The sequence below is a fragment of the Corvus kubaryi genome, unplaced genomic scaffold, assembly GCF_017639235.1.
Source record: "Corvus kubaryi isolate FWS band 111438036 unplaced genomic scaffold, C.kubaryi_AGA036_p1.0 37063, whole genome shotgun sequence".
Lineage (NCBI taxonomy): Eukaryota > Metazoa > Chordata > Aves > Passeriformes > Corvidae > Corvus > Corvus kubaryi.
Window position 1 is genome coordinate 221,356 of NW_024581023.1, and position 12,334 is coordinate 233,689.

A 12,334-nucleotide genomic window follows, 5' to 3' on the forward strand; every position below is an offset into this window, starting at 1 on the left:
TGTCTCTGCTCTGTGTTGAGGTGAGGGCTGTGTGTGAGGGAGGGCTGCCTCTGCTCTGTGTCTAGGTGAACGGCGTGTCCCTGCACTGTGCTGAGCACCACGTGGCCGTGGAAGCGCTGCGGGGGTCGGGAAGCTCCGTCTCCATGACGGTGCTGCGGGAGCGGATGGTGGAGCCAGAGAATGCCATCACCGTCACTCCCCTGCGCCCCGAGGACGACTACAGCCCGCGGGAGCGGCGTGGGGGGCTGCGCTTCCCCGAGCGTCCCGAGGGAGCACCTGCCACCGAAAGATTCTCCACCTGCCTCATGCGCAACGAGAAGGGCCTCGGCTTCAGCATTGCTGGTGGCAAGGGCTCCACTCCTTACCGGGCTGGGGACATGGTCAGTTCTGATCCCCTGGGATCCCCGAATGTTCCTCATCCCTCGGCGTGCAGCAGTGCAGCCTGGCCCTGGGTTGGTGGTCCAGGTGGTCTCTGAGAGCCAGGTGCTCTTAAGTCAGGGAATCATGGAATTCCAGTATGGTTTGGGTTTAAAGGGACCTTAAACCTCACCTATTCCGTCCTCTTGTCATGACCAGGGACACCTTCCACTATCCCAGGTTGCTCCAAGCTCAGTCCAACCTGGCCTTGAACACTTTCAGGGATGTGGCAGCCTTCTCTGGGCAACCTGTTGCCAGGGCCTCACCACCCTCACAGGGAAGAATTCCTTCCCAATATCCCGTGTATCCCTGCCCTCTGTCAGTGGAAAGCCATTCCCCCTTGTGCTGTCCCTCCAGGCCCTTGTCCAAAATCCCTCTCCCTCTTTTTTATAGAACGAAGGGGGCTGGGGCTCCCAAATCCCTGCCAGTGACATCTAATCCTACTACTGCCCTTTTGGCATGGATTCCAGGCTCTGGGCCCGGGAAGGCTTTGCTGCCAGGGGCTCTGTGAGCAGAGGGTTTGTGTGGAGTGGGGAACAAAAGGGAAGCATCAGGGCAGGGGAAGGGTCTGTGGACAGGAGAGGACCGAGACCTGCCTGGTGTCTGGAAACGGATCTGGAGAGCCAGGCTCAGGTGAGGGAAAGCCCAGGCTGCTCTGACCTTCCTGATTGTGCTCCAGGGGATCTTCATCTCCCGGATCGCAGAGGGTGGTGCAGCCCACCGGGATGGGATCCTGCGCGTCGGAGACCGGGTCATCTCGGTGAGTGAGTGTGCAAGGAAGGGTCTGACTCGGCTCCATGCCCTTCCTTGTGCAGGGGCTGCTTCTCTGTTACTGGAGCTGGATTTTGGGGGTCCTTTTCTCAGCTCCTGAGCCTTCTGGGAGAGCATTTAATTTGGGTGGTTGTACCCTGTCTGGTGGTGGGTGCAGTTACAGCTCCCTTTTCCCAAATGCTTTATGCAAGTGCTTTCCCCAGAAATGGTGTGGAGGGAGGGGACATGGCAGCACTGCCCCAGCCTGGTGTCCCTCTGGAGCCTGGGTGGCAGCCCGGGGGCTCTGCCACGGGGAGAGGGGGAGCCCTTTGGGGTGCAGTGGGATAGCAGGGTCAGCGTGGGCTGGAGCAGAAGGAGCTGCCCAAGGGTGCTGTGGAGCAGGTCAGGGGTACCTCAGTGCTTTGCTTGGAACTCTGGCCCCAGTCTCCCGTCCTGTCCGTGCAGCTCTCACTGCTCTAACCTCCTGTCTCTGCCTACTGGTCCTCGCTCCCCTCCTGTGGGGAGCCTGTCCTGAGCCTCCCGACCCTCTTCCCATGCTCGCATGCTGCCTCTGAGGGAAACCTCCAACATCCTGGTGCTGGTGGTGGGTTTCTGGCCCAGCAGCTGTGGTAAGAGCACGTGTTACCACAGCGCTGGCGTGAGTAAACACTGATACAGCCTTGTCAGTGCTGGCTTCTGTCTGCTCTATCCCTGGGCTGGGGCTGTGTTGTATTTGCTCAGGCGCAACATTTTAGTGGAGCTCAGGCCCAGGTCTGACACTGGTGTCTTGGCAGGAAGCTTGAACTGGTATAGCGTCTCTCCCTCTCTTCTAGTGCTTCCCACCCCCCAAATCAAGTCCTGACCCTGATTAATGCCAGATAGACTGAATTATTTTGGATTTGCTCGTGGTACTGAGGCCCATCGTTTGGGGTTGGTTTGCTCAACCTGTGGTAAAAAGGACACAAAAATCTCAGAACAGATTCAAAAGTCAAACCTGTCTCCACTCTGCTTCAGCAGCTCTATTTATATCCATGGGCAGCTTCACAGGAAAGGCAGATCTAATTCCCTGGTAATAGCTTGCAGTGGATTCCTTACGGGATGTGTGAGCTCAGGGCTTACAGAGTTCAGGCCTCTGCCAGATTTTGATGTGGCTGAGGCGTTGCTGTCATTAGTCCTGACATCCCTTAGTTACCTGTGCTGAGGTATGTGTGGCCCTACAGGTTTGGTGCTGAGCAGCACCAACTGAAGCTCAGATCCTGTGCTCACCTCTGATGAATGCAGGAACATGTTACCTTTCAGGAGAATACTCACCAGGGCTATTCCCATCACTTCCAAGTCTGCTTACCACAATCTTTTGAAGCAGCAATTGCCCAGTTCTATTGGAAAGCTTCCAAGGTGCCATGATTTCTGGGATGTGGGTGCTGGTTGCCTGTACCTGCATGGGGAGGGAGAGGACCCTTGCTGGGTAGAGAGGTCGTGGGTCCCTCAGGCAGGGCCTGTTTCCAAAGCCATGGTCTCCTGGTCCTGCTCAGCTCTCACTTTGCCAAAGAATTCCTGTTTTCTTAAGAAAATAAATACAGCACAGCTTCCTGCTCTTCCCCTGTGCTCTAAATCCTCCTGGACTTCTCCTCAGGAGAACTGGGATTGCTCCTTTGACTTTTAAGAAAGGGAGCTTTGAGCACATGGATTGAAGAGCCCAGCCTAGGCGTCCCCTCTGAGTTAACACTCCTCAATACTCCCCAGTGACTGTCACTCACTTCCCAGCTTCTCTGTATTCCTGTGTTTGTTGGGAGTCTTTTTGGTGGGGGAAGACACTGGACAGGGACCTGCTGGGGGGAGTGCTGGAGAGTTGGAGCTGTGGGATGGGAATCTAGCAAGGAGAGTGCAGGATTGGGAGCAGTTGGTAAGGGCAGCTGATTTTTTTGGGATGGGACTGGGAAGAAAACTGATTCTGGGGAGATTTAAGATAGTGGTCGGTGACACATGAAGTCCTAATGAGGCAGTGTGACCCCTTAGAGATTTGCCAGGATAATATAGTTCCCTGGCACACAGAGAAACATGTGGAGCAGGGAAAGGACAGACACTGTCCCTTCCCCATGGAGAGCCATGCTGCGTGGCTGGCCTTGCTCTCTAGCCAGATAAAGGCCATGGAAAATTAGCTGCCCCAAAGCTGGGGAGCCACCAGGATTTCCAGGTAGTGGAGAATTACTGGGTAAAATGCACCAAGGGCTGTTACCTGTGATGCACCTCTGACTCCAGGAGTCCTATGCCCTGGTCCCTGGTCCCTGCTCCGGGGAGGCACCGCTGTGCCCTTCTGGTCCGACCCTGTCTGACCGCTCTCATCCTGTCAGGGACAGGAAAATAGCAGAGGGGATGTGAGAAATGAGAGTGGGTCGTGCTGTGGTAGGTCTGTGCGGTGTCATCGTAGTGTCGTAGAGTCAGAGCAAGACTTAGGTTGGAAGGAACCTTAAAGATCATCTTGCTCCCACTCGATGAGTCTGTTTGCCCTTGATGTGGTGATAGAACCAAAAATAGTCAAGTCTCTCCTGCATGTTGCTTTTGTTAACCATCAGAGAATCCAAGGAATCCTCCCTTCCCAATCACCTGGACATGTGGCTTCTGCTTTCCCTGCTCCCAGGTGCAGCCATCAGCAGGGATAAGGGCAGACTCCAAACGTGGAACACATTGCAGACACAGCTGGTTCCAGATCACAGGGGCAGGAAGGGGGCAGTACCTTTACAGGTGCACACCTGAGCACAAGTATCCTCACAGAGCAGGAGCAACAGCCAGCTTCTCCCTGGTCTTGCCCTCCAGCTCATCGGGGTTCAGTTTGCTGGTGGAACATGCACATCGCTCCCTCACTCACTCGAGTAAATGCTCGTGTCTGCAGGTCTCCAGCCTCTGCCCCAAGCATCGAGGTCTTCGAGGCTTTTTGGTCACACCCCAAGCCTTTCATCCAGCTTCTGGGCCACTTCTTGAGTCTTCCCATGGTTTGGATTCCTACTTGCTGGATAGTCCAGCTTGAATTTTACCAGTAGCTCTCGCACATGTACCCAGAACAGAGTGAACTGGGCACAGAACATACAGAATGTGGGGAGAAGGCAGAGCAGATATAGACTCAGGCCCAGGGCTTGGCCAGACCAGCACTGACCAGCAGCCTCGTGTTCTCCACCCTCTGTATTTCCCCGTGCTTGTTCCTCACCTCCAGTCCTCTTTCTGGTCTGTTAAACATCCCATAATAAGTGCTGCATATTCCCACAACACCTCCTTCAAGCTTCCTGCAGCCACTTGGCCCTTTCCTACAAGAGATGTGCTGATACACCCCCTTATAATCTCCATTTCTTCTGCAAATCAGTTGCCAAGCTTGGTCGCACTTCTCTAACGTGAGTGATTCCTTTGGGTGATTCCTTTGGGTGATTGCTTTTGGCGATTGCTTTTGGTGATTGCATTAAGGATCCATCCCGGAGTGTCTGAGCCGTTCGTCTGTTACCTGCATTCCGTTAAGAGCTGTGCACCTGTGCGGTTAATTTATTACCTTTCCTGCTTGATGCCCATTGTCCTGTGCTCAGCAGCCATTTCCCATGTCCCTTTCATTCTTCCTCTTCCTGCGGGCACGTGCCAGCTGCTGCCCTGACATCCTTCTGGGTCATGCCAGAGGTGTCTCTTTGGGGACAGTCCTCTCATCAGAGGTGACACTGTGGAGTTCCCAGGCCAGTACAGGGCCACTTGTGCTTCTCCTTCCCTGTCCTAAGGAGAGCAGTACCCACAGCTATAGGTGGGACAGGGCAGGTTGGGTGAGTGCTGGGAGTGTCACAGGGAGGCTGGACGCAGTCCTGTCAGATGGTGTGTGTCAGCTTAGTCCAGAAACTGCTCTCTGTGAAGGAGCTGGGGAGTAACAATATTTCTGGGAATCAGGCAGCAGGGAGTTGGGCTACAAAGCCCAGTTGCCGTGACTGTTACAGTCAGGTTGTTATTTCATGAGCTGATCAAACCCCATCTTGGCAGCTGCTGTTTTCATGTCTTCATCGTTCATTTTGGAAAGCTTTTTCAGAACCTAATGACTAGATGCCTTTTAATTTTCAGCTTCAACGTTTTCCTGTCAAGTTTTGTTTTGGGCTGTGTTCCCTCAGCTTGGCTCTCCTCAGGTTTCTGCCCCCTTGTACATCCATGGAGAGCAGTCATGTCCTTTCCGGTCCTTTGAGTTTCTAAGGAGTCTGTTTTAAATCTTTTGTAGGAAAGGCTCTCTGTTGTTTCAAGTCTCTCTCTACCTGGGGTTGCTTTTAATGCCTTAGAGCTGGCATCTTCCCCAGGCTACCATGACCCTGCCCAGCATGAGCAGCCAGTGGCCCAGTGACCAGTGACAGATCTTGTCACCCATCAAATTGTGCCTTCAGTGTCCGTGTCTGGGCTCTGGGTGACTCATAAGGGCAGGTGGCTCAGTGTCAAGGCAGCAGGTGCTTCGGCACATACTTGTGTTGTGGCACTGCTCTGGCAATCACTGTTTCTGCTTCTCCCATGTTGAGACATTTGGCTGTGGGAGGTGGAACATCACACCTGGCCTGCGTGGTCCCCTTGAGCACCATGTCAGTGGTGCTGCAGGGCACCAGGTGTGCAGGGAACGTGGGAAAGGGGCAGAAAAGCTGTCTAGGAAGGGGATTGGGGTGAGGTGGGAATGAGCAGGTGCCTGTGTCCCTTTGCCAGGTCAGAGGGAGCTGGGAGAGTTCCAAGGTGCTTTGGGGCACAGGCCTTTGAGCGGGAGCCACGTGCAGCAGGACAGGGTTCCTCAGGGGCCTGGCTGAGTGCTGGAATGCCGGGAAGCGCCGGGGTGATGGTCTGACGCTGAGTTTGCGGGTTGTTCTAGATCAATGGGGTAGACATGACAGAAGCCAGGCATGATCAGGCCGTAGCGCTGCTTACCGCAGCCTCCCCCACCATCGTGCTGCTGGTAGAGAGAGAGGGCGCGGAGCAGCCCGGCGAGGGAGACTCGCCCGGCGCGCCCCGCGTGCGCATGCACTCCCCCCCGCCGCCCCCCGGCCCCGGGGACAGCCCGCCCGAGGAGACGCCTGCGCCGCAGAGGAACCACCTCTCCAAAGGGCTGGAGGATCAGTACCCTATCGAGGTGAGCTTGGCGTTGGAACGGAGGACAGTGCAATCCTGCTGGGTTTCATTTGAAAGATTGGTGTTGTGATGGGGACCAGCCTGCTGGGTTATTGGAGCCTGGAGAAGTCATCGTAGAAAGGCTTGGGTTGGAAGGGACCTGAAAGCCCATCCAGACCCACAACCTGCCATGTGTGGGGACACTTTCCAGTATCCCAGCTTGCTCCGAGCCCTGTCCAACCTGGCCTTGAAAAAGGGATGAAGTAGTCACAGCTTATCTGGGCAACCTGTGCCAGGGCCTTCCCACCCTCACAGGGAAGGATTTCTTTCCAAGATCCCATCTAACCCTGCCCACTCTCAGGGGGAACCCATTCCCCTTGTGTTGTCACTCCAGGCCCTTGTCCAAAATCCCTCTCCAGCTCTCTTGGAGCCCCATTCTAGCTCTTCTCCAGGTTGCAGAGTCCCACGTGGGGAACCCCTTTGTCCCGTGAGTGTTCACCTCCCTGACTCTGTGTCAGTGTTTGTGGTCTGTATGTGATATCCTTCATTCCCTTTGACACTGCTTCTTGTTCCCTCAAGGAAATTCACCTGGTGAAAGCAGGTGGTCCCCTGGGCCTCAGCATCGTCGGAGGCAGTGACCATTCCAGTCATCCCTTTGGGATTCATGAGCCGGGTGTCTTCATCTCCAAGGTAGAGTCCCAGGAGAGCTGCCCTGAGTCTTCCTGAGCTGTTGGATTATTGGGATTAAGGTGAAGGATTTTGATGAGTCCAGACGTACAGGATGGATTTGTGAAATAAAGGGGTAGGAGGGAGATGTGTGAAGGGTTGTACTGGATGTGCTGCTGCTGGTGGAGCCATCTGTGGGCATGTAAGAAAACCTATATAATCCATGCTGAACCCTTTGGAGGAATCCCAGTTAGCTTTTGAAATTGCTGAGTTCATGTTGGCTTTACTTAGTCCTGGGGAGACACTGGCATTGCAGAAAGCCAGTCATTACTGGGAAAGGGCTGGTGGGATGAGTGTGTGACTACTGGTACACCCAGAACTGCTCTGCTGCATTCAGGCCAGTGTCCTTTGATCCCACGTTTCCATTCCAGTGGTGACATCATTTGCCATTTAGGGTCAGCACACAGGCTGGCCACTGTGTGCAGCCCATTCCCTCACAGTCCTGCACATCCGTGCTCATTGGAATAGGGATGCTGGATTCCTGCTGAGCCCTTTCTACTTCCTGACTTCTCTTGTCACTTGGGGATGCCAAATCTGACTCCTCTGACACCTGTGGCTTGTTAGGGCTTGGGAATTCTAGGAGTGATGCCTGCCAGATCTATTCCTTCATGTGCCCATGGTTTCTCTTGGAGTGCATCAGCAGGTCAATGAGGCAGGATTTGCTCTTCTCAAAGCCTAACTAACCCTTTCCCACCATTCCTACTTGCCCATGTGCTCACAGGTTTCATCCTTTCCTTGCTGACTCCTTTGTTTCACCAGGAACACAGGTTTGGTTATAGGTTTGGTCCCTCTGTAGCTCTCAGGAGCCCCTGTAGAGCACTGGGTAAGGACTGGAGTTGCAGTCAGTCCTGGTTACAGTCATGGGCAAAATAATGGCAAAACAGCACAGGATTGGTTCAGAGTAAATTGGGAATATGAGAATAACATAAAGAAATGCACCTCAAAGCACATCCCACTTCATTCTTCACCAGTGTTCCCAGATAAGTCACCTCTTAGGGAACTTTGCAGAAAAGGAGTCAGAGCAGGCCTGCAGGGTGTTGGAGGATGCCTGGGGACACAATCACATCTCCAAGGAGAGATGGGCTTCCCTTCTCTAGCTGTGTTAATGGTTCTCTGCAGGTCATTCCCCGGGGGCTGGCGTCGCGCAGCGGGCTCCGCGTCGGGGACAGGATTCTGGAGGTGAACAGCATCGACCTGCGCCATGCCACCCACCAGGAAGCCGTGAATGCGCTGCTCTCCAACGCTCAGGAGCTCACCATGGTGGTCCGGAGAGACCCACCTCCACCTGGGATGCAGGTGGGTTCCAAGTGAGAGGGCTGGGGGGGAATCACACAGGGTTGTTTCTGGAGGCAGTTTCTTACCGGGCTGGAGGTCTGGGACTAGGATACAACCAGACTCCTGGTTGGAATTTCCTCCTCCTTTGGCAGAATCCAGTCTCTTGTAAGTGCATCTCCAGCTGGGGAATGGTGAGGATCTCGTGCCGTGGCCATGGTGACTCTGTCATCAGAGAATGACGAGATATCAGATGTGAGCATGAACAGAAAGGGCAGGTCCTCACCAACAGGAATAAACTGCCAGATGAGGGATGGGGCTAATTCAGGCCCTTTTCAGGGCATTTAGAATTGTGGTTGCTCGGAGGAGAGTTCCCTCAGCTGAACTTGGCCCAGAAACAGGGAGACTTTTCTGTGTTTCCAGGAAATATGCATTGAAAAGGCTCCAGGAGAGAAGCTGGGCATCAGCATCCGGGGTGGAGCAAAGGGCCATGCTGGCAATCCGTTTGATCCCACTGATGAAGGCATCTTCATCTCCAAGGTACCAGAGCAGTAACTGTGCAGGTTGGTGCTGTGCAGGCAGTGCCAGGGAGAAGGGTGATCCCTGGGGGAGCTGTTGGAATTCGCTCTCAGCTTTCACTGGTGCATCAGTTCTGGAGATTGTCCCTCTAGCAAAGGAGACAAATCCTTGTCCTTTCATATTTCCTCCTCTACAACAGCTACACAATTTCTTCTTTTATTTCCTGTTTGCCTTTGTTTTGCTTTGTGTTCCTTCTCTTGTGTTTTTTTCTATAATGCAAACTCACACATCTTTCCTTTTACCCACATTCCTATTGGTCCCCGTGTGCCTGTGGCTTCCTGCCCACTTAGACATGCAAGCTCTTTCCTCCTTCCATGGAAAGCCTCAGGAATTCGTAACCTTTTCTCCTGTGTCGTGCACTCCATGTGTAACTTTGTTCCTTTTTTAAGTGACTGTTTGTGTCACACGTACTTTTCCCATTACTTTTCCCCCACAAATAACACGTTTTCTTGTTCAACTTATGCTTACCAGTTTATGCTCCTCCCAACCCTTCCCAAAAAGTTTTTATTGCTTCTTTGCTGGCAGTGGAGCACAGCAATAAGTGGTGTCATTTTGGTCTTGCTGCTGACAAAGAGGACTCCGGCTGTTCACCTTAGTGTCGCTGGTTCCCTCTTTACCTGTTTTTTTGGGGTAGAAACTGGTATGAGTTATCCTCATGGCTGAAGACACTCCATAATTGCCAGTCAGCCCTGATAATTGATCACTGGTTGCTGTTAAGGCAAGGGAACACTCAGCATTTGTCATTATGTAACTGTTTTATCTGAGTTCTAAAGTTAAGAGAATAAATTCCCTCTTTCTGAGTGGCAGTTGCACGTTCACCTGGGACATTTGTAACAGCAGGAAAAGAAAACCTGGGATTATTCTAACTGACAGTTATTTCTAATAATTGGGTCTGGTTTTCTCTCCTGCAGCCTTACAGCATTTGGGGGTTGGAAGGTTCACAGTTTAGCCATGGTGCAGAGTTAGTTTATCCCATCTCCCCTCCCTGTTTTTCCAAATACTGGTTGTTTTAGCCTGTAGAGAACCAAAACTCTGAACTTCCCTGCTCTCCCTTGAGCTGTGTTAGTCCCCTCAACCTCTCTTACCTGTCCTATCCAGAGGGGTTTTCCTGCCTCTGATTTTCACGTGTATTTCTGGTAACCAAGAGACAAAGTGGTGCTTTTCCTCTTCTTCCTCTTTGCATGTCTGATCCCTGCCTCCTTCCTCCTTAGTTTGTCTTCATTTGCATTTCCATTGTGTCTCTCTCCCACCACAAAATGATTTCTCTTTCCATGCGATGCATCATGATGTGAGAGCTTTTCCTTCTCACCTGCTTCTTTCCTTGGGACAACACATTTCAAATTCACATTCTTTTATCTCACATAAAAGATTCTTCCACACCTGTTCCCTCCACCAGCCTGTACAGGTTCCTCCTTTTCTGCCCTTTCCGTAGTACTTCCAGATGCCTCCCCTGACTTGCAGCTGCGGGCTGTTGTCCCCGTTCCCTGTGTATGCTGTCTGCTCCTTCCCCTCCATGGCCCCGTGCTCTCCCATCGCCTCTGACCTGCTCCAGTGACTCCCCGCTATGTTCCAGGTGAGCTCCTCTGGGGCTGCAGCCCGGGATGGCCGCCTGAAGGTGGGGATGCGGATCCTGGAGGTGAATCACCAGAGCCTGCTGGGAATGACGCACACGGAAGCCGTGCAGATCCTCCGCGGTGTGGGCGACGCGCTCCTCGTGTTGGTGTGTGATGGCTTTGACCCCAAGGCTGCGGCTGCCATCGAGGTGAGGACTGGAGTGCAGGTGCCCTTGGAGTGACCAGAATCCCACCACATGGATCCCACCTCTTTCTTCACAGAATGCTGGATTTTCCTAACCTTTTGCTGTAGATTTTTTTGGTTTTTTGAGGTCCCAGGTTTCAAAGTCTGACCTATGATATGAACTGGAGGGGGTCTTCAGTCCAGAAAAGCAGTGGTCCCTCAGGACTTGCTCCTCCTGGTTCCAGAACAGTCCCACAATAGCACTGCACTGAAAAAAAAAAGTTTTCAAGATCATTTTCACTCGGTTATGCCCATTTTTTCTTGGCCAGTGTTACATTTATAATAAATGCTCTGGCTCTTTACTGGGATTCATCTTTCCCCACAGGGTGAAACTTCCCTGGAGAAATCCTGTGCCCTCTCTGATTTCTGTTTCCAAGGCTTAGCTAGTCAGCTTTTGTATTCTCCAGTAGAACACGAACGCGATCCCTGCTCACCTTTATCCGCTTCTTGCACCTGGATCAATTTAAATTCAGCTTACTTAGACCTCAGGTTCCTCGAACAATTGTCAGCTGAAATGGCAGGGATAGATAGAGCTGGATGCTCTCAAAGTCTCTTCCAACCCAAACCAGTCTGGGATTCTATGGAATAAGGTTTCAAGTTGTTGAAAGAGTTCTGGTTCTGACTTGGTTGGGATTGTCCTGGTACTCTGTATCTGGGAGCCTGGAATAGGGAATTTTCGGAATGGCCCTCTGTGGGCTTCCACCAGGTGTGATTTGCCTCTTGCTTTGCAGATGTCCCCAGGAATCATTGCAAACCCTTTTGCTGCTGGCATTGGGCGCAAGAACAGCCTGGAGAGTATCTCCTCCATCGACCGGGATCTGAGCCCCGAGGAGGTGGAGATCCTTCAGAAGGTGTGTGCTGTGGCTGAACTGGGAGCGTGTTACAGAGTGAAAGCAGTTTCTGTAAATTTCTAGTGTCTCCCTTGGTGCATGCAGCCTGCAGTGTAATGGGCAGTGCACATGGCATGTGATCAGCAGGACCCAGCACTTGGATCAGGATCACGCTAGGATGGGCCTGTGACACCTTCATTGAGGTTCTAGATGCTGCAGGTGTGGAGAGAGCACTGGGTGAGGTGGCTCTAACTCTGCTCTCTCCTAGGAGATGGAAATGGTGAGAGAAGCCACTCAGTGGGAGAGAGAAGAAATGGAGAAAGTGGTGAGAGATTATTTGTGTAGCAGAATCTGTTCGTGGCAGTGGCTCTGCCAAGCCTGTGAGTCCCAAGGAAGGTGTCACAGGTTATCTCTGCTTCTTTGTAGTGCCATGGGGAGCTCTGCCCTGTTGTCAGTGCCATGGGAGTTCTGGGTCTCTGCCCCGTTGTCAGTGCCATGGGGCAGAGCTCTGGGCATTCCCTCTCTGCAGTGCACTGCTCTGTTGCCCCGGCTGCTCTTTGGCTTTGCTGTACCTCCCTGTGCACCTCTCTGGTGATGCTCCTGTGATATTCACAAAGGCCACCCTTGTTACCTGCTGGTACCTCCTGGCCAAGCTGCAGCTTCAAGAAAAATGGCCAATGAGCTTGGAAATCCCAAATTTACTCCGTTTTCTCTGTCCAGCACCCTGTGACTGACAGAGGTTTTGTGAGCAAAGATGAGAACACACAGCTCTGAGATGCCCTGAGTGGAGAAGTGATGCTGTTAATCAGTCACAGCTTTATGCTCCGTAGTTCACATGGTCATTTCTCTGCTTTGCTGTGAGAGTT

At 52.7% G+C, this 12,334-nt stretch overlaps 1 protein-coding gene across 23 annotated transcripts in view; it reads left to right on the forward strand.

Moving 5' to 3' along the window:
* The window catches only part of SCRIB (scribble planar cell polarity protein), a 97,261-nt gene that overhangs the window by 48,709 nt on the left and 36,218 nt on the right, over nt 1–12,334 (forward strand). For 21 of the 23 annotated variants that reach the window (XM_042020926.1, XM_042020903.1, XM_042020911.1 and 18 more), the window contains 9 exons: nt 66–380; nt 1,097–1,177; nt 6,029–6,286; nt 6,844–6,954; nt 8,110–8,286; nt 8,686–8,802; nt 10,415–10,603; nt 11,370–11,489; nt 11,737–11,793. In XM_042020926.1, the coding sequence (XP_041876860.1) occupies nt 66–380; nt 1,097–1,177; nt 6,029–6,286; nt 6,844–6,954; nt 8,110–8,286; nt 8,686–8,802; nt 10,415–10,603; nt 11,370–11,489; nt 11,737–11,793 (1,425 nt within the window). The remainder of the gene's footprint in view (nt 1–65; nt 381–1,096; nt 1,178–6,028; nt 6,287–6,843; nt 6,955–8,109; nt 8,287–8,685; nt 8,803–10,414; nt 10,604–11,369; nt 11,490–11,736; nt 11,794–12,334) is intronic. The other 2 variants (XM_042020907.1, XM_042020912.1) reach the window with 1 other exon arrangement.